Source organism: Thunnus albacares, chromosome 22 (genome assembly GCF_914725855.1).
Source record: "Thunnus albacares chromosome 22, fThuAlb1.1, whole genome shotgun sequence".
Lineage (NCBI taxonomy): Eukaryota > Metazoa > Chordata > Actinopteri > Scombriformes > Scombridae > Thunnus > Thunnus albacares.
This window is the reverse complement of record NC_058127.1, coordinates 21,759,772-21,782,779: the sequence shown is the minus strand read 5'-3', so window position 1 is coordinate 21,782,779 and position 23,008 is coordinate 21,759,772. Positions and strand designations below refer to the sequence as shown.

The window sequence follows — 23,008 nt, the reverse complement described above, 5'->3', positions numbered from 1 at the left end:
AAGTCCATTCTCAGTGTTTGTGCACTGGGGGCTTCAAGTTTCCACACTACACTAATTAGTTGTGATGTCACAAATCATGCTCATAGGCCCGCCCCTTAAACCTGGATTTTCAGTGAGCTCAGAGAAACTTTCCACTTTAAGCAGATGAATGTGAAAACAGAATTTTAGTGTCAAACTCTGCACATAAATCATTCTGCACAGCGAAGCTCAAACACTATAGTTTTCTTCTTGTAGTAACAAGAAGAAAAACATTTTTGAGTGGTGGGGAACTTTAATTAATATCATATCATTCATTCTCCAGTGTCTTTATACACTGTTCATTTCAGGGACACCCAAGTACAGCATGCAGCTGGGTTTGTGGAGATCTTTGTTACTGAATGGCAGCCACAACCAATTCTTTCTTATAGTTTTCTTGGTATTTAATGTGTCTAATGCCAGGAATTGGATTATACCACATATCCAAAACCACAGACACGTACCTCAATAAGCTTGACATTCAAGCATTAAGACTTGAATTGATGATGTCATCAGGTCAGACAACATGGGCTCAGAGATTTATGTTTGAAAATTACATCAAAATGGGATTTATATTAGGCTACTGTAACATTTTGTATCTATTTTGTATCACTTTAACCCAACAGAAAAAAAAGATATGTGGTAATAGGAAGCATCTAAGCCATTTTCAGAAATGCAGTAGTAGCAGCTCTTAGAAAAGCTGTTAAAGCCACAAAATGTAGCAATTTTAAAATGATTTCAAAAACTTCCCTTTCCTGCTAAAGATACTGAAGAAATGCTTGTTCCCTTCTGCAAGTTTCACTCAAACTGAGGAGAAGTGAGAACTTTTATCATAAAATGAAACATTTCTTCCGAACAGCAGATGCAGTGAAGTTCCCCAGCAGTTCTTGTTACTCTATTTTTGCTGATCATGCAAAGCTTTTTTAATATCTATATGTCCAGTAAGTCTAGGTGTACTTGGCAAGAAATGGTTTACAGGGTGATCAGGACCAGTATTATTCTCCATTCATAAATTATATATTCACATGCGACTCTGACACAGAGGATGCAAAGTCGGGTCAACAGCTTTTCAAAGGAAATGACAAAGAGATAACACTCATTGCTGTCTTCATAACTTGCAAAAGTGGATGTTGTGAAATGTTTTGCTTCTAAATTCTGGTTAATAATGTGAGGTTCTTATTTAGTAATGAATGCTTCTGAGTGCACTCATTATTTATTCAGCCTGGCCCATGTAATTGTAATGATGTAGCTTGGGGATTTTTTAAAAAGATCATAAAACATATTTTTGTCTGCTATTTTGCCTGTATAAATCTTGATAAGATGACTGTGTCTCAATGTTCAGGATTTGGTCCAAAGTGTCTCTTGTGCCAAGTATAACTGTAAAAGAGAGGATAACAGAATTACAAAAAATGAGGAGTAAAAGATCATCTACAATCCAAATGGGCTGTTACTCAAAGGAGTTATGAATTTATCGACCCCAGATTCTTTTAGAAAAATCAACTCTTCAATGCAGATTAACTGCAATGGTGAGGAAAACACTGATATGTAATGTTTAAGAACAGACTAATATCAGAATGATGTATCGATCTAAGTAACTAAAAAAATAAACTGTCCCTTCTGATTCATTGTAAGCACTGTTGCCAACATTCACTTTCAATATTGTTTTAGAAATTATGAACCATTGAGAGTAGTACTTCAATGTTGAGGTCAGTGGAAAATAGGCAGTTATAATCAGAAAACCAGCTGATGGTAAGTGTGCAGACTTACAGTAAACTAGCTGTTTCATAAGAAATACCAGATTTACTCAGTGGAAAATAACAAAATTACACAACAAATGTAATGTTTAGAGTTTTGAAATATAATATTAAAAATGGCACATCTGCATTTGTTTCTCTACATAAATGACATTGTCAAATATTTATTGAAACAGTTGATACAAAAACTGATACATCATTGATACAGCAGTATAGATGAGCATTTTTACATGATTCCTTTATTTAACATTCATTCATCATAAAAAAATAAAAAAGAAAGGGATGTAACATACATAAAGAAGAAAGGAAGCTCTGCCACTATCTTGTTCAGAGGAAGTTCGAGTTGATGCCTCCCCTATTTTGCCAAGTAGATAAGCTTGACTACACAATATGCCAAGTCAATGAAATTACTGTCATAGCTCAGTACACAAAAAAAAATATATTTTTAGACGCCTACTCATTCCATTTCCCGGCTTCCACAAACACTGTACATTCATGTGATCTCTTGAGAGCAAATGTTGATACCCTCCAGGTGTTTTTTAGCTCTACAAACATCTCATAGCTGCTCTGAAAGCGGAAAATGCCTCAAAGGTGACTAAGTGAGACCTGGAGCTGTTGATGGTAGACTTGATAAAATACGCAATACACTTTATGGTCAGAGCTATAGCAACATTAACTTCCTCTATTGAAACCACAACAGCTAAATATTCAGAAGCTGGCCAGGCTGGTTTAACATTCAACATTTTTTAGGCTGGTTGATGCTGGTTGAACAGCAAGCAGCAAAGTAACTAAGTACTAAGTTGAGCTACTTGTACTTTACCTGAGCATTTTCATTTGATGCTACTTTATACTTCCACTTCACTACATTTCAGAGGGAAATATTGTGCTTTCTACTCCACTACATTTATTTAACAGCTTTAGTCACTTTTCAGATGAAGATTAGACACAATGGATAATATAACAGGCTTTTAAAATACAACACATTGTCAAAGATGAAACCAGTGGTTTCGAACCTTTTTGGCTTTTGATGTCTTGAATCTATAACTTATTAAAAATGTGGTTGTAATCACTGAGGTCTACCTCAGTCAGTGAGATCCTGTAAGGCAGTTCTCCGTCCGAGAACTGTTTATATAAATCTCAATTGTTCCATTGTACAACAGTGCCAGGTGTTTCCCTGACCTTTGTCCGGCCAGTAATTTAGCAATCAGGCAACAATGGTGCAGTGAATTCTCTTTGGACCATATGGACATGCAGTCCTCTCAGGCCATGTCTTTGCATGTATTGTGTTCTTCATAAAAGAGGTGGCCACTAAAATGAGCCACAGAAGGTGACTGGCCATGAACCAGATAGCAGTGAAGCAGGATTACAAGTGCAATAGGATTGGTGTGAGCAGCAAAAGCAAGTGGCACAGTGCAGTTTTGCTGTCAGGCATGACATTAGTATGCCGACCAAAGGTTATGGTTATGCAGGTGATTCTTATGTATCTATCATCCTCAACTGTCTGTAGGATGTATAAGCATCTTCCCTTTGTTGATTGAATACTTGGCCATCTGACGAGACACATTCATTAAATCTTACTGTATATAATCAGAACCTTTGCTTTTTGTATACAGTGAACTAGCAGGCTGTAACTGGGTGGCAGTTGCACACAGGTTATTCTATTTATTCTATTATCTATCAAAAAAAACAACAATTCATCAGTTTCACAGTTTAAGTCATTAAGACTATAGTTGACAAATGTTGATATTCCAGGGACAAGAGATGCAACTGATGATTATTATCATCAGTTAAAATGTGATTTATTTTTTTGATTAATTATTTGGGCTTATTTAGTGCAACAGAGATGCTTATTTCTCTTACAAAAGTTTCCAGAGCCCAAGATCTTCAGAACATCAGTACAACATCCAAAGATACATTCACAGTGATAGAAAATAGAAAAACTGCAAATTCTCACATTTGAGATGCTGGGGTTTAATGCTGGGGCAGGTTTAGATTTCAGTACATGTTCAGCACTGCTGGAGACACATTAGTGTATCACACAGTTGTCTCTCGATTCATTATTACCGAACTCCCCATGACCGCCCATGTCTCTGCTGTTTGTGCCTGAAGCACAGCAGCGCAGTAGTAAGGCTTATTTAGTTTTTAAAAAATGCTTATTGCTCTGATTTTAAAAATGTGGTCATTAATGGCTGTAACTGTACGCAATAAAGGATAGAGAATGAGGATTTATTTGTTGGTCGGGAAAAGCTTTACCCTTAACCAATCTCTGAAAAAAACAAAATGAATGCTTAAATTTTGTTAACAAAATTATTACAATGAGCTGTCCGTTCATGTAAATGACAGACGTTTTTTTGTAGAACTGGTAATGGTAGAATTATTGTGCAGATCTAAACAGAGGTAAATATAATGTAACTGACTACACTGAATTCAGATTGGTGGCGTATGACAAGTTCCATGTAATTCAGTGTAACATACTCCGACATAACCGTGTGAATAACAGTGAGTACATCTCATCATCAGTTTTTGAGCATATAAGGAGTAGCCGCCACTGTCTTGTTGAGAGGAAGTTTGAGTTCACACTTCCCCTGACGCACATGACTACTGAATATGCAAAGTCATTAAAAAAAATGGGGTACAATATCTATTTCTAGTTTTGAGAAGCAGAGTGGCCCTTTTGTAAAAAAAAATATCCTTCTAAGAATCTCCTACATTCAGCAGTTAAAAAATAAAGTCTCCATAATTCTTGTTGAGCAAATTCTACAAGAATTATGGGAGACTTTGAGTTGTTGATGATTCAGGTTGTCGCCACTGCAGAGATGTGTCAAGAGTGTGATTTGCTGAGTTGGGGATCTATCACCAGAGTGATTTTACAATCCTCTTCTTCCTTTGCTGGGACGTACAGGTTGCGGACAGTGATCTGAGAAGAAGACAGAGTGGAACAAAAGAAGAAAAAATGTTGAGACAGTTTCAGTACAGATTTCAATAGATTTCAATATTTTAACACAGATCAGTTTGTGAGACAGATAGATACAGACTAATAGTGTGCCATTAAAAAAAAGATTCTATAATTTACTACAATTGCTGTAATTATGGGAACATATTTTGTTTGAGAACAGATGAGGATACATTTTAGGGCTGAATTTTATCGTGCTGTATCTTTATACTAAAGGCATCTACCTTTATTGCTGTATTGTTAAAGGAATAGTTTGATGTATGTATGATACTTAAACCTGCAGCGCAGACCTACACATATAAATGATGATCTGTTACATTGAAGCCCTTGCCAAACGAGTTCACACAATGCTGATTAAGCCTATCACAACCAGATAAATCTCTATGTATTTCACAGTTTACTGGAGATTATAATCTGGTGTCAGGTTTGATATTCTCGCACTGGCCAAATGAATGTATGAATGAAGACTTCCGCTGGCCGAGCAGGCTAACTTCTGCTTAGCTTTCTGCTAACTTGAATGGGGATAAAATAATTTAATTATGCAGCTCTTCTAGACTTTCCAAATGTTATCGGACTCAATGAATCAAATTCTGATAGCAAAAGGAGTCATTTTGTGGTGGTTGTATGACGCTCAAGACAATTTATCCACCATTTTACAGTCGCAACAGTAGTGACGGAGTAGGCGACGCTGGAGCCTATGACATAAGTGCATGTCGACAGTGTTTTTGTAATTACTCTCACTGCCAGAAAGGGGAGACAAAAGTTCTGCACTCCAGCTTTGGTTTGTAAGCAAAACTAAGCAGCTGTTGGGGGCAGCGTCATATATACCGTACAGACATGAGAGTGTTATCGATCTTCTCATCTAACTCTGCAACAAAGTGAGCAAGCATACTTCCTAATGTCAAACTATTCCTTCAATAATTTAAGGGACTGGTCAATGAGAGAGTAAGCCCAGAATTAAGGGAAAGAAAAAATAAAACACTCACCTTATTGTTGTTATCAGAAATATCGCTGAGGAGGTCCCGAGGTTCTGGTACTTTGGGGAAGATACTTTCCTTATTCCTGCACAGAGGGAGTTAACTATCAGAGGCAAAGAAGACCAAATTCAATCAGGAGCCAAGTAAAACGACAAAGACTTTACATACCTCCTGCAACAAACAAAAGCCAGCACCGCCAGGCCAGCAAACATTAGTGGGATAAGGATAAATACAACATACACCACTGCATCAGGATCTGCGCCTGCATGCAAAAACAACATTATGATCAGCTGAGAGAGACTTTTATAGAGCTACAGTTTTTCTTGTTTCAAGTTAGAATTTGAAAACATTTGAATATATTTACAAAGAATTTAAAACCAAATCCTCACATTTGTGTTACATAGTGACTTTAAACTGCTGGACAGTTTATTTTGCAATAAAACTCCTAAACAAGATTAGAAAACAGACAGCAAGACCATGACCATACCAAAATACTTTTTGTCGCTCCATTCCGTCCCATATTTCTCATACACTGCTTTAATGGCCATGTGGTACTGACAGTGTGCGACCCGGGGCAGCTGATGTGATGTTTGGCCTTTTATTGTTACACTCTTGGAGAAAATAAGAGCACATGTAACAGCAACTAATCAATGAATTAACTAATTGTTTCAGCACTATGATGAATATGACTGAACCGTGTAGAGGCAGTTATAGCTGTAATAATATGTGTCTTAGAAGCAATGGAACACGTTATTGTGAAATTTAACTACTACTGTATACATAGTGTTGATGATGAAACACCACTGAATTTATAGCATTGTAATATTTTACTTTCAAAACCCTCTATCTGAATTTTGGACTGCTTTGATGTATGTGGTTTTCCCCTCTTTGAATTTTCCAGGTAATTTCAAGGTATCAAAACCTGATATAAGCTTTTCTTTTTTTTTAGCAGTCAGAAATTCAAATAGAAAATGTAAATTTTCAATATTCAAAAACATTATATTCAACTCACTCAAATTTTAATCTATAAACTCAAGATGAAAATTTCAAATTTGAGCACCCGGTCTGCCCAGGATACTTCCTTCTCTTGTTTTAGGCAGATTAGACACTTTGACTACTTGACTGACAGAACGTGACCTGTTGGGACCCCAATGTTAGAGGTGGAATTTTATATCTTGAATTTTGGTGTTTGAATCTGATCCAATTCAATATGAACAACCCTTTCTTTACTTAGCTTGAATTTTTAGATCATAATTTGAGTAACTGAATTTGATTAACTTAAATTCAGTTTTTCTGACATTAGCTGTGCACTTTTCAACAGTGAATGTTTGTTTGGTGGCTCGTTCAACAAGCTAAGCAGCAGAGTTCATGTCAGTAAGTTACATAAGAAGGAGACTTTAGCAGGAAACTTAATGTGGGTTGTTGTTCAGAGTCAGTGGCTCTTGTGTTGTGTAGCTGTCACAGTCTGCCTGTGATAGAATAGTGAAATTGATGAAACAATTTAATTGGTTTTAAGGACACAAGTCGTCCATCTACCCTTAGATTCTGACATATTAATGCAAAGATAGTGGGTGCCATCATGAAAACAGCTGTAGCAAAATTTTAAAAAACAACTTTAATTTCAGTTTGACTTTAAAATCAATAGTTCTAAACTGCATAACTTTAGAGGTACCCTCTGGGGTTTTTGACCACCAGTAGCACAATGGAGCAATGTTTTCATGAGTGATTTGTTTGTTTGTTTGCACATAGAACAAGGACGTACACATTCATGATGATGGTTTTGCCTGATTCGACTAAAAAACAGCTGGTGGTGGTGACTCACCAAGAAGAGTGGCAAAAAACAAAGGCAAAAAAGAAGACTGCAAGCTAGCATGGGTGAATGTAAACAATGTAGAATTTTAAATATTTTAAAAGTCAGCTTTGCAAATGTTTTATGAGGAAGGAAACGCATTCAGCATGTTTGTTAGACTCCAAGGATACGTAGATCTGCATTCTGGTGAGAAAATGCGGAATGTGGAGGATACCAAATCCTCTTTTCTTTAATTCCATGGGATAAAACAATCTTTCTTTGATTCAGGAGCATGACACTGACCAAAGTTAAACACTGACAAAACGGAGATTGACCAGACCTCCTGAGAGGCTATTTCGGCATGAACTAAAAGCATAAATGACCTTTGGGGTTATTTGAACTGGACAACTCCATGCAAACATGGACAGAAAACTCCCTATTTGGTCTCTTTATCTCCCCAAACCAGATTCATAAACTCTAACTCACATTCCTGAAGGACATTGATTGAGTCTCTCTGCAAATCTGAGCCAAATCTGAATTTCATGTGAATTAAATGTCTAATCATTATGGAAATCATGTAATGTTGTTTGTTATAAAAATGCATAAAGAATGGTATAACTTTGATAGCCATATGACGGTCTATTGAAGAGATATTAAATTTTGATTTTATTACATTTTATTACATCTGACAATACTGCCCTCCACTGATAAAGTTAGAACGCCATATTGAATTTTTAAATGTTATGACAGAGTTCATGAATGTTGTATGGTCACTATGCAATGGTAATTTAAAATCACCTTAGTGTTTAACTTTTAACCTTATAGACAATCATATTTTAATAGTTAAGTTAGATAAGTAGGCATATTGAAAGAATGACATTACTGAAGTAATAGTAATGTAAAGATATAATGTATGAAGAATGTTTTCTCTTATTTATATTTAAAAACATGTATCTGAAAGTTTAATCTAGTCACATAATGGTTGCTTTAACTTTTATCTCTGTGTATCTATACACACACTTGAATGGGGATAAAACAATTCAATCGTGTGGCTCTTCTAGACTTTCTAGACTTTCAAAATGGATCACATTCTGATGGTGAGACGAGTCATTTTGTGGGGGTTGTTACGCTCAACAAAATGTATCCATCGATTTACAGACGTCTCTTTCAAAATGTAAGTCTATGGGAAAAAGTCTTTTTGGGCCGGTGTGCATCACGTGACGTTGTAATTATACAGTTTGGCCACTATGTCAAATTTGCTTCAAAGCCCGGCACTCTTCCTGTATCCAGTTCTCTTTATATATCCATAACTCCTACTAGTAAGCAAGCAGTGAGTGTATATCAGTGGGTGGAGCCAAAACACTCCTCCTCCTAACTTCTCAAGTCCACTATAAGGCTTGCCAATTTTATTTTTTTCTGACTCAGTGTCACTGTCTCTGGATACCTGTATTTCTCAAATCGCATTGCTGCAGCTGTGGATTGTGAAACAGGGTGTCACAGGACGGTACGGCTGAGATTGTAGTTTCAGAATCAGCTTCTTTGGCAACTGTCACATTGGTGAAATACTTGACTTAACTTCATTAAACAACAAGCAACCCAGACTGCTGCTTACATTGAACTCATCCTAGTTCTAAAACTAATACAATAAAGATTAAAATTTTATATTAAGAAAATGACATACCGATTGTACACAGCAGTTCACAGAATAAATTGAGAATCACACACCTATTAGTGTGTTCTCCGAAATTAACACACCTGTACAATTTTCTGATTTTGATACAAGAAACCAAACTCAGCAACTAAACTACTTTTAAAACTAATTGTACAAAATCAGAAATGGCGAGCCCAGCCAAGTGTGCTACCTCAAAGTGAGGAAATTCCTTTGTGGATTTAAGATAAATGTGGTAAAGCATGAATGAAGAATTGGCCCTTGGCTATACAACTCAAAGCCAGGATGCTGACCCTCCTGAAGCTGTGTGATTACAGGATGAGAACAGAGCCCTTAGCAGCTTGAACAGACTAAACAGTCTTTAGCCAGAGCAGAAGTGTGTATCATGGAGCTGGAAGCTCAACTTAACATGCCAGGTGAAAGGGCCAGTGAGCTTACAGAAGATGTAGAGAAATTAGAGTTGACAGAAAAATGCAAACAGCTAGTATGATCACTCTCACAAAACAATCATGAATTAGCCGTAACCACAGGCTGACCTGATAGGTCTGAGGCCCTCCTCCAAAAGACTGGAAAGCTAAAGTCAGCATTCATGATAAGCTTAGAGAAGTAGATCAAAAGCACATACTACAAATGAGACAGAAGCTAGAGGAAGCTGAGGACTGAGCTAGTCGCTAGCATTCTTTAGCTCCCAAAATGAACCAGGGATGGAGGAAGATTTTTATTTTAAATCTCTCTTTGTCCAAAACCTCCATCCCACCATCAGCTATCAACTTGGTGTCATGCCCACGTACCTTAACCAGCCGAAAACTGCGTGAACTAGCCACAAAAGAATTTGTGGAAAAAGAGCAATCATATATGTATCTGTAGGTGTCAGTTGCTAGTATTGAATCTGATTCTGATTTTCGTAGCTTTTTTTCGGAAACAAGAAATTTTCACAGGTCACCTTTAAAATGACCTTCTGGAAATTTCAAAGAGGTGAATTAAAACCACATAAATTCAGACAGTTGGTCTTCAAAGTGAAATGCTTCAATGCTAGACATTCAGTGGTGTTTAAATTTCAACATTAAGTATTCAGTAGTGGTAAAATTTTACAGTTGGGTATTCAATTGCTTTTAAGATTCAAGTTATTATGCCTCTTATTTGAGAATTCCTATATTATTTTAAAGATGGACTAAACAAGACAGCTTAAATCATCAGACATCGAACATCCAAATATTTTACAGTTGTGTCTTACCTTGTTTTCATCACATTCAGTGTAATTTATTATGAACGACCAATCATCCAGTTTGATGACATCAGGAGGAATCCAGCTAATATTGAATGCATCCCCAACTTCAACAACTGTCCAGTTCAGGGGAGGAGGTCTTACTGTAGAGAGAAAAAAATGACATACTTATAGTAACTATAAACCAATCATATACAATCATGAAATACTGTAAAGCAACCAAGAGATCTCTTGAAAACCCCTCACACACACTTAAGTTTTGCTCTCCTAAAATGGCTGCTTTGTATGTTGTCCAAATTTTTAAGTTTTGGATTGTGTCACACCCCACATTACACAAATACATAAACAAACACACACACATCTCCATATTAGACGACTGCAAAAGTTAAGTTGCTCTCTGTCCAAGAAAGGACAGAGAGCAACTTCTTTTATAACTCTTAGCCTGAATGGGGAAGTGGGACGTATTTCAACAGAATGTTTCCTACATAGGACACTTGCTACTAAATAAGCACTGGTCAGTCTACTTGTTGCATACTACCTGTTACATCACCGATCCTGAAGGTGTTCCTGACAAGCTTGTTGTTCAGTGTTCCATTAAACACCATCATGATGGCATGTATAGGCTTCATCTGCAGATCACAACCAGTCCTGTTTCCATCTGTGTAAGTGTACGATGGGCACTCTTGTAATTGTGTGTCTTCATTCCCTCCAGACTCATCTCTTAACCTTGGAAAGATAAAGAAAAAGGTGATTGACTTTCACGCTGCACAATATTCCTGAAGTCATCAAAGGACTAAGTTGATAAACTGGTGAAATAATAATATGAACAAAGATTTACAGGAGCCTAAATTTACAACAGGTAAAAACAGGCAACATCAAAAACGGACATAGAATTCATATGCCAATTATCATTAAAAGAACCTAAATACGGATAAAACACTGTTCATTTAAGTAAAATAGTTGGACATTTTTATAAATGCACGTAATCACTCTGCTCTGTCCATAGCTTAGCTTAGTTTGAGGTTTAAAGGATAAGTTCACAATTTTTCAAGTCTTAAAATTGTCTTAAATCAATAATGGTGCCCATATGAACATTGGACAGGTTTTGCTCTCAGTAATCATTCCTCCTGTTTATACTGACCATTAGAAGATCCCTTCATAATGCACTTACAATATAAGTGATGGGTGCAAAATCCACAGTCCTCCTTCTGTGCACAAACGGTTTTAAAAGTTTCTCTGAAGTCAATAAGAAGCTTCTGAGCAGTCTGAGTTAGTCAAATCAAGTGGATTAAAAGTTACAGTCTTTTTGGTAACAAAATTCCCTCTTTGTGTTTCCTCGGACAGTGTTTCCCTGTTGAGCTGCGATGGAAGGATGGTAACAAAAAGAAGGAGTTTGTTTGCCCCTCCAAGAATTACAATCACTCCACCGTAGCCCCACCAAGATGTCTGACATATAAACTCCTCTCTGATTTGCTTCATTGATTGATTGATTGATTTCTCTTATTATCTAGTTAATCTGGTCCAGCAAATGCCTCCAGTTACCATAGTGACTTTCTCTGCACTGGAATCACCTGCTTGAGTTCACTTTGCTTATGTCACATGACATATATTTAGTTTTTTTTTTTGGGGGAGGGGGGGGGGGGGGGGGGGGTTAGCCTTGTTTCTCTCTGAGCTGTTTCTCTGTTACTCTGGCTACACTTTCTCATTCCATTTTCTGAGTTTACCACAGTAATTAAGCAAATGCCTGTCTTCTGTCTGCACTTGACTCTATCTATCCTCAAAGTGCTGAATATGAACATTCTGTACTTGATAGTATATAAATATAAAATAAATAATATTATCATTACTTTTTACCTTAAAGATAAAAACTGCAATTGTTATTGTTAATGTGTTGTACGTTTAAATAATGACATGATACAAGCTCACAGTTATGCTTGCTTATTCATGTAAATACAACAAACTCCATAGCCCCACCAACACAAGCCCTAACTCACCCCTGTAAGAAAAAATCTATTGCACTGCCTGCGTTCCATACAAGCACAGCTTAAAGTGAAAGTGTCACCCGCCCTAAAAAGCTGGGCCATTAAACATGAGGTATTTGGCCTTCATTGAACCCTATCTCATTACTTCCACTTGGGTTTAGTCTGGCACTTATGTGATGAAACCAAGATGAGTCATCGTTTATCAAGAAATACTGCAATACATCTTTCTCACATATACTGTGTAACAATGAGCTTAATTTAATTAAACAATAGCAAAACAATGGAGGCTGTGCTTAACGGAAATGCATCACTGAAGTGGCAACAATGACAGCAAAGTACACCGTAGAGTGTAATATTGCAATTATACAACAGCGACCAACAAAATAAAAAATATAAACAAAATATACTCATATTGTGGGACAATTCGCTCTAGAAATGAAAAGAAAACTGTTTCCTAGTGTTATCCCCGTTTCCATGGAAATACATGGGGTATGACTAATACTTGGGAAACAATCAGTCATGTCAGTGGCCAAACCCTATATACTACTCGAGCACATCGGCAGACCCTTAGTAGTGGAACAGCAGTCCCTGTGGAGTGAGTCAGCCAGCCAACTTGAGCTAATGGTTTCTAGAGATCGTGGGATTTCCTAAACAGAATAAATACCACATATATAAACACAATACTGCTGTGCTAGCTCAGTCTTGTTGTAACTAAGATATCCACTGAAATATACTCTCAACTGGAGAAAATGGTCTTGTTGTGTATGGGGGCGCCAGGTAACAATAAAGACTGGAGAAGTGTGTGTGTGTATGTGTGTGTGTGTGTGTGTGTGTGCGTGCGTGTGTGTGTAACTCATCATGCTGATTTGACCACGTTCTAAATATCTAGTTGACCAATCAGATTGCTTGGTCGGAACTACCTGTTGTGTAATTAATTACTCTGAGACCATGTTGGATTACTGCTTCCCTTTGTCATTTGGTTGTATTAAAAAAAAAAGAAGAAAAAAACAAACAAACAAATAAAGAAAATACATACTGATAGAAAAAACTGAAATCTGGAGCATGACTGGCTAGTTGCCAGGAGCAGTTTGTTTTACTGGAGGAGCGGATGCTGCAGTTCACATTCCTCACCAGCTCTGGGAACAGAAACACACAGACACACAGACACACAGACACACAGACACACACACACACACACACACACACACACACAAACACACACACACATCTTAATGGATAAACAGATAGGTATTAATCCAGTCCATATATGGTTAAAAAAAAAAAAAAAAACCTTAGCCCACATTTATTAAAAGAATGACACTTTTTGTTTACTCAAGAGCTTCCAAAATTTGATATCAGATTTTCTTAAGGGCAATAGCAAGCAAAATGAGCTACCTTGGTAAGTGATGTTGTGGTCAGCCCGCTCACTTCTTCTACCATCACCACAGCAAGCTTGAACAGAAAAATGCAGAAATCCTCCATTCATCACAAATTGCCTTTGGTTGTCTTTCACCTGAAATCATCAAATACAGAAAAAAAAAAAAAACCTGAGTGAACAACCAAAGCATAATCAGTAGTATTAACATAGAGACAACCATATGCAATGTTGAATGTTGGTTTTGGTCTGTTTAGATGAGTTGTTGGTAGTAATAAAATGATCAGATGTAAAATCATATGTATGAAAAGAAGCTGGACTCACACATATTTGTCATTGCTCATAGAGGTCAAGCCAGTCTTAATGGTAAGGTAGTTCATGCAGGTGGTTTATTACTTGAATTGTGTATTGAAATTTAATACACAGGGGCTTTAAATATACAAATTGAAATAAGTACAATTCTAAGTACACTTCTGAGGTACTTGTACTTTACTCAAGTATTACTATTTGATGTTTTTACTTCTACTCCAATTCAGAGGTAAACATTGCACAACTATAGTTTCTAGACACCTTGCAAAATAAGATTTTGCATATAAAACATATGATCAGCCTCTGAAACAGTATACAACGTTACACATTAAACTACCAAACAGTATATAAAGTATTCAAAATTTGCTCAGTCTTGACCAGCTGCAACATTTAAATTAGGCTTACACATTAAGGCATTGATAATAGGAAAACAATATTATAATATAAACAATAATATAACAATATGAAAGTAGCCATTCTGCACAATTGGTAACTGTAAAAACTACTTAATTTGCTTAATTATATAACGATCTGAGTATTCTTCCACCACTTACAGCGTCTTGCAAATGACTCTGATGGCTAACTTTTGTTAGTAGGGAAATTAGTGATGTACCTGCCGTCCAGCACAGTGTCTTCTTTCATACTCAAGTTGCCAAAGTCAGAAATTTCCCTCCACGCAGACGCTTTAATAATAATAATATAAACATATAATAAAACATATACTATAATCAAGCCATCGTCATCCTTTAATCATGACGGTTGTCTATGCAGAGGTCAGACATGACGTAAGTTTTGCCTGAAAAGCAGTTGTGTTTCATGGAAATAGCTGAAATAACACTAATAACATAGTGGTGGGATATTTGGAGGTCCCACCGTGTTCCCCAATTCAGATTAAAAGGGCATTCATCAGACGTATAATATACAGCATACATTGTTGTTTAACAGAATCGCATTTATATACATACTACCACGTCTTCGCCATGGACAATGTTATCCTTTGGGGAGGCAATGACTTTATAATCCAGTGTGCAGTTTGTCAAATTCTGTGGTGGTGCCCAGGACAGCTGTTGTTCAAAATCATCAATCCACAGTACTGAAAAATTGTATGGTTTTGAGATGTCACCTTAAGTAGAGAGAAAGAGAAAAGACAGAAATCTGGTAACATAGGACTTCTCATGCCTGCTCATGTACAGTCACTAAAAAGTGCTTCTTTTGGATCATTTGTACATGTGGAGGAGCGGCTCCTGTTCAGCGACATGTCTGAACTTCCAAATAATCTTATCGCATGCTATAAAAACACTGCTGGCAAACCAAGTTTGGAGCCAGTCACTAGGAGAGAAAATATAAACAGCTACATTCATACCTGAAGTCACAGATCATGCATATGTTGTGAACAATAACCACTGGCTACAAATCATTATACTAAGTTCCTTATATCTCCGGATCAGGTATTAGAAGTGTGTCACGTGAATTTAGTATATCCTGACGTAGTAATAGCAAGTCCACCTTAAACTGAACCATAGGCTATACTGTACATATTTTGATAGGTATAATATTTCAAATGGTACATGTTAAAGCCTGTTCAGACATCCTACTCGTGTTCTTTAATGTCACAAAACACATTTCTATCATCTCTTTTAAGTTTACTACGTTAGTTGGTGTCTGGCTCAACGGTGACGACTACTAGGTGTGACGTCATTACTGGAAAACACCGTTAAATCGGATATAGTCTGTGGTAAAACTGAAAAATTCATTATGGAAGCAGCTCAGTGACAACAAGGTGGAAAAATGAAACACAATTATGTATATTTTCTTACCTGTTAGGGATTCAACGGCCACAGAGAGGGAAACTAAGACGAACAAATTCAAACATTGAAACATCCTGATGATCCTTTGAGTTGTATCCCTTCAGATGATTTTACCATGGAAGATAAAATGTTTTCCTTTGATAATTCCCGTTCCTGACGACGACAGTCTGCTGTGTAGCCTGCTGCTGCCACGGTTTATAAAAAAGGAAGAAACTCAGTATGTCTGTTTCTCAACTCGACTTTCGATTCCAGCTTTATAGAGGAGATCATGCAAAAGAGTTGGAGACTGGGCGGAGATATTCCTCTTTTTTATTTGATGCGGACACGCGCGCACAGGCACGCGCAAGACACGCATGTCACAAGCATACTCACTGTCTAAGGCAATTTACATTATGCCCATTAGGACTGCTATATCTAAAACGGTGAGCACAGTATAAGGTTATTACTACTGCATATACAATAGTAGCCTGTGCTACAAAAGCAGCGCCAAACTGCGGTTAACTGACGCTTTATATTGTTTGTACAGTGTCTGTAACGTCCATTTTAGCAGCAGGCTCATAGGAAATCAAACTCATATGTCAGTGATCCAAGCTGCGACACGACCTCTAACAACAAAATCCAGGACTGATAATACCAAGTCCATCATTTCCTATGAAACCAGTATCTTTAAAACAATGAACCACTCATTTGAAACTAGTGGCACGCAATCACAAACAAAGACTTTCACTTTATCTTTTTAAATTCTCTTTAAATTAAAGCAGTATAATGTGTCAACCATCACCCAGAAAATAGTGCTGGTGAATCCAACAAAGCAATTTAAGACAAAAAAGCTTCCCTTAAGTTTAAGGAAGGAAGAGGGTATGACTAATGGTGATGTAGCATTGTGGATTTGGGTGTGTGGGCCAATGAGATAGCAGACGTAAGGTTACACCATAATACTTCATTTTTTCATGGTAATTTCCTGGAATGAAGGTTCTCATCAGTGAGTATTTTCCAACTAGCTTCTAACTTCTGCCAAGCAGACCACCATATGGAAGTGAGTTGTTACAGCTTAATTTCCAAGTAGTTTCAGCCCAACTTCTGCCGGATAAAAAGTAAAGTAGGAACTATTTACATTCTCACTAATTTCTGTATAATGTCAGCAGATCAGTACAACTTTGTAACAAATTTCATTTTTTTATTGTTCTTCTCAATGTGTTGTGTATTAGAGCCTATCTGTGGATGCATTAAGTGTCGCCTATGGTTGACCTGATAACGGATGTTACCATCTTGCGACAGTCTTTCATTCGCTCTCCAACAATCTGTGATAAAAAAAAAAATAAACTATTAAAAACAAAATACTGAAAACTAAACTGAAGCTAAACTAAACTGGACATTAAATTAAAAAATAGTATAGAAATAACAATAAGATTGAAAAGAGAAAACTATAATAACCTGTGTGTGTGTGTGTGTGTGTGTGTGTGTGTGTGTGTGTGTGTGTGTTTGAATATATGCTTGCTTTATGTCTAATGATCACCAAATCACAGACGTCAAGTAAATGTAACTTGTGTGTAACCTTCCCCTTGAGGTGGGGAATCTATGCTGCTGATTCTGGGTATAGTATCTACTGTATCTAAATCTAGGCCTCTCTAAATTATCATAGACCCAAGATCTTACAGTTCAGTCAGATTACATGTCCACTTCAGTTGTCTAGGTTCAGTAAATTCATTGGGTTCGGTAGGGAGATTGGTGGTAGCAGACTCTACAAAGAGAGAAGACCTCCAACTCACACAAAACACACACAACCGCTGACTCAGGAAAAATAATAGAAAATATATTTATAAAGGCATTCTGTCTTGTTTCATTTTCCTGTTCGATTCTTTTTATACATTCAAAGAATCTTTTTAGAAAAAACAAAATTTCTTTGTTTGATGCAAATCTTCAACTCAGTCATATTTGGTCTTGAGTTCCTTCGCTTCAAATGTTCTTCTAATGTTGTTTGTCAACCTTGAGTTTCTTTATGACATCAGTTGTGGTCAGTTTTTAGTCTGTCTTGGGCCCAAGATAAAAAAAAATCATCTGAGATCTCTTATTATCACACAGTCTGAATTTCTTTGTTTCATTGTCCATCACATTGGAATTACTAATTGCTGATGTGATTCACTAGGAGAGGCTTGTTTTTCTCGGCCAGCAGCTGAGTTCACAGGAATCTGCCAAATTTTCAGCTTTTGTTTTAGCTTATTCGTAACAATTCACTATTTGCTGAGCTAGCGTGCTGTGGTTGTGTAAAACATAGTGGCGGTGGATGAAAGACTGTGGTCAGAGCAGATTGAAATACAGCATCACTTTTCTACATGTTATGCTTTTCAAACAGGTGTATTGATAAAGTATTGGCTTTTTACTCTCTAAGATTTTATTGGAGTTACAGTAACAAACGCTCGTGTTATCTTCACTTCACCTGTGCTCTGCTGTTCACTGACTTCTGTGTGTGTGTGTGTGTGTGTGTGTGTGTGTGTGTCTGTGTGTGAGGCTGTAGTGTGAGAATAAATTACACCAAAAGTTTAAAAAGTACCAATAAATCAAATCAAATCAAGTTTATTTATAAAGCACATTTAAACCTTCCAGAGTTGACCAAAGTGCTGTACAATAAAATAACAAAAAGTTTTGCTCTCCTAAAATGGCTGCTTTGTATGTTGTCCAAATTTTTAAGTTTTGGATTGTGTCACACCCCACATTACACAAATACATAAACAAACACACACACATCTCCATATTAGACGACTGCAAAAGTTGCTCTCTGTCCAAGAAAGGACAGAGAGCAACTTCTCTTATAACTCGTAGCCTGAATGGGGAAGTGGGACGTATTTCAACAGAATGTTTCCTACATAGGACACTTGCTACTAAATAAGCACTGGTCAGTCTACTTGTTGCATACTACCAGTTTACATCACTGATCCTGAAGGTGTTCCTGACAAGCTTGTTGTTCAGTGTTCCATTAAACACCATCATGATGGCATGTATAGGCTTCATATGCAGATCACAACCAGTCCTGTTTCCATCTGTGTAAGTGTACGATGGGCACTCTTGTAATGGTGTGTCTTCATCCCCTCCAGACTCATCTACTAACCTTGGAAAGATAAAGAAAAAGGTGATTGACTTTCACGCTGCACAATATTCTTGAAGTCATCAAAGGACTAAGTTGATAAACTGGTGAAATAATAATATGAACAAAGATTTACAGGAGCCTAAATTTACAACAGGCAAAAACAGGCAACATCAAAAACGGACATAGAATTCATATGCCAATTATCATTAAAAGAACCTAAATACGGATAAAACACTGTTCATTTAAGTAAAATAGTTGGACAGTTGGACAGAATAGTTGGAGGTTTAAAGGATAAGTTCACAATTTTTCAAGTCTTAAAATTGTCTTAAATCAATAATGGTGCCCATATGAACATTGGACAGGTTTTGCTCTCAGTAATCATTCCTCCTGTTTATACTGACCATTAGAAGATCCCTTCATAATGCACTTACAATATAAGTGATGGGTGCAAAATCCACAGTCCTCCTTCTGTGCACAAACGGTTTTAAAAGTTTCTCTGAAGTCAATAAGAAGCTTCTGAGCAGTCTGAGTTAGTCAAATCAAGTGGATTAAAAGTTACAGTCTTTTTGGTAACAAAATTCCCTCTTTGTGTTTCCTCGGACAGTGTTTCCCTGTTGAGCTGCGATGGAAGGATGGTAACAAAAAGAAGGAATTTGTTTGCCCCTCCAAGAATTACAATCACTCCACCGTAGCCCCACCAAGATGTCTGACATATAAACTCCTCTCTGATTTGCTTCATTGATTGATTGATTGATTTCTCTTATTATCTAGTTAATCTGGTCCAGCAAATGCCTCCAGTTACCATAGTGACTTTTTCTGCACTGGAATCACCTGCTTGAGTTCACTTTGCTTATGTCACATGACATATATTTAGGTTTTTTTTTGTTTTGTTTTTTTTAGCTTTTTTTCTCTCTGAGCTGTTTCTCTGTTACTCTGGCAACACTTTCTCGTTCCGTTTTCTGAGTTTACCACAGTAATTAAGCAAATGCCTGTCTTCTGTCTGCACTTGACTCTATCTATCCTCAAAGTGCTGAATATTAATATTCTGTACTTGATAGTATATAAATATAAAATAAATAATATTATCATTACCTGCTTGCTATGCTTGCTTATTCATGTAAATACAACAAACTCCATAGCCCCACCAACACAAGCCCTAACTCACCCCTGTAAGAAAAAATCTATTGCACTGCCTGCGTTCCATACAAGCACAGCTTAAAGTGAAAGTATCACCCGCCCTAAAAAGCTGGGCCATTAAACATGAGGTATTTGGCCTTAATTGAACCCTATCTGATCACTTCCACTTGGGTTTAGTCTGGCACTTATGTGATGAAACCAAGATGGGGTATGACTAATACTTGGGAAACAATCAGTCATGTCAGTGGCCAAACCTTATATACTACTCGAGCACGTCGGCAGACCCTTAGTAGTGGAACAGCAGTCCCTGTGGAGTGAGTCAGCCAGCCAACTTGAGCTAATACTTTCTAGAGATCGTGGGATTTCCTAAACAGAATAAATACCACACATATAAACACAATACTGCTGTGCTAGCTCAGTCTTGTTGTAACTAAGATATCCACTGAATTTTTTTTTTTTTCCATGGACAGATTTAGCTACTACATCTGCAAACTTCACAGACATTTTTAAGCTAGGATCAACATGTCACTGACTCACCGGCACAGCTGATGAAGGATGCCAGCTGAAATATACTCTCAACTGGAGAAAATGGTTAAGTCTGTATGGGAGCGCCAGGTAACGATAAAGACTGGAGAAGTGTGTGTGTGTGTGTGTGTGTGTGTGTGTGTGTGTGCGTGTAACTCGTCATGCTGATTTGACCACGTTCTAAATATCTAGTTGACCAATCAGATTGCTTGGTCGGAACTACCTGTTGTGTAATTAATTACTCTGAGACCACGTTGGATTACTGCTTCCCTTTGTCATTTGGTTGTATTAAAAAAAAAAAAGAAAAAAACAAATAAAGAAAATACATACTGATAGAAAAAACTGAAATCTGGAGCATGACTGGCTAGTTGCCAGTAGCAGTTAGTTTTACTGGAGGAGCGGATGCAGTCCACATTCCTCACCAGCTCTGGGAACAGAAACACACACACACACACACATCTTAATGGATAAACAGATAGATATTAATCCAGTCCATTTATGGTTAAAAAAAAACAAACCTTAGCCCACATTTATTAAAAGAATGACACTTTTTGTTTACTCAAGAGCTTCCAAAATTTGATATCAGATTTTCTTAAGGGCAATAGCAAGCAAAATGAGCTACCTTGGTAAGTGATGTTGTGGTCAGCCCACTCACTTTTTCTACCATCACCACAGTCAGCCTGAACAGAAAAATGCAGAAATCCTCCATTCATCACAAGGTGATATCGCTTTTGGTTGTCTTTCACCTGAAATCATCAAATACAGAAAAACAAACAAAACAAAAAAAACTGAGTGAACAACCAAAGCATAATCAGTAGTATTAACATAGAGACAACCATATGCAATGTTGAATGTTGGTTTTGGTCTGTTTAGATGAGTTGTTGGTAGTAATAAAATGATCAGATGTAAAATCATATGTATGAAAAGAAGCTGGATTCACACATATTTGTCATTGCTCATAGAGGTCAAGCCAGTCTTAATGGTAAGGTAGTTCATGCAGGTGGTTTATTACTTGAATTGTGTATTGAAATTTAATACGCAGGGGCTTTAAATGTACAAATTGAAATAAGTACAACTCTAAGTACACTTCTGAGGTACTTGTACTTTACTCAAGTTCCCCAATTCAGATTAAAGGGGCATTCATCAGACGTATAATATAGGCTACAGCATACATTGCTGTTTAACAGAATCGCATTTATATGCATACGTACCATGCTTGTTTGTCTCTCAGTTTCATCCTTTGGGGAGGCAGTCACTGCATAATTCAGTGTGCAGTTTGGCAAATTCTGTGGTGGTGCCCAGGACAGCTGTTGTTCAAAATCATTAATCCACAGTACTGACAAATTGTATGGTTTTGAGATGTCACCTTAAGTAGAGAGAAAGAGAAAAGACAGAAATCTGGTAACATAGGACTTCAGTGCGCCTTTAAATTAGCAGTTTGATCTGTGAACACTGTTTGTGTATTCTTTTCATTCAGCCTGCTCATGTACAGTCACTAAAAAGTGCTTCTTTTGGATCATTTGCACATCTGGAGGGGCGGCTCCTGTTCAGACATGTCTGAACTTCCAAATAATCTTATCGCATGCTATAAAAACACTGCTGGCAAACCAAGTTTGGAGCCAGTCACTAGGAGAGAAAATATAAACAGCTACATTCATACCTGAAGTCACAGATCATGCATATGTTGTGAACAATAACCACTGGCTACAAATCATTATACTAAGTTCCTTATATCTCCGGATCAGGTATGAGAAGTGTGTCACGTGAATTTAGTATATCCTGACGTAGTAATAGCAAGTCCACCTTAAACTGAACCATAGGCTATACTGTACATATTTTGATAGGTATAATATTTCATATGATACACGTTAAAGCCTATTCAGACATCCTACTCGTGTTCTTTAATGTCACAAAACACATTTCTATCATCTCTTTTAAGTTTACTACGTTAGTTGGTGTCTGGCTCAACGGTGACGACTACTAGATGTGACGTCATTACTGGAAAACACCGTTAAATCGGATATAGTCTGTGGTAAAACTGAAAAATTCATTATGGAAGCAGCTCAGTGACAACAAGGTGGAAAAATGAAACACAGCTATGTATATTTTCTTACCTGTTAGGGATTCAACGGCCACAGAGAGGGAAACTAAGACGAACAAATTCAAACATTGAAACATCCTGATCCTGATGATTTTACCATGGAAGATAAAATGTTTTCCTTTGATAATTCCCGTTCCTGACGACGACAGTCTGCTGTGTAGGTTGCTGCTGCCACGGTTTATAAAAAAGGAAGAAACTCAGTATGTTTGTGTCTCAACTCGACTTTCGATTCCAGCTTTATAGAGGAGATCATGCAAAAGAGTTGGAGACTGGGCGGAGATATTCCTCTTTTTTATTTGATGCG

General features: G+C 37.1%; 1 protein-coding gene across 4 annotated transcripts; it reads right to left on the bottom strand.

Moving 5' to 3' along the window:
- Positions 1-3,466: 3,466 nt before the first annotated feature.
- On the bottom strand, positions 3,467-23,008 carry LOC122973535. 4 transcript variants are annotated; one of them, XM_044341119.1, is made up of 11 exons: positions 22,718-23,007; positions 21,815-21,969; positions 21,307-21,349; positions 13,760-13,840; positions 13,401-13,500; positions 10,921-11,108; positions 10,392-10,525; positions 6,187-6,310; positions 5,868-5,961; positions 5,709-5,784; positions 3,467-4,686 (listed from the first exon to the last, which is right to left on the bottom strand). In XM_044341119.1, the coding sequence occupies exons 1-11, from the start codon at positions 22,779-22,781 to the stop codon at positions 4,591-4,593; spliced, it is 1,155 nt and encodes a 384-aa protein (XP_044197054.1). In that variant the 5' UTR covers positions 22,782-23,007; the 3' UTR covers positions 3,467-4,590. The 4 variants fall into 4 exon arrangements, with proteins under 4 accessions (XP_044197054.1, XP_044197055.1, XP_044197056.1 ...); XM_044341120.1 differs by lacking the exon at positions 13,760-13,840 and having other exon boundaries at positions 21,226-21,349; positions 22,718-23,008; XM_044341121.1 differs by lacking the exon at positions 13,760-13,840 and having other exon boundaries at positions 21,226-21,351; positions 21,820-21,969.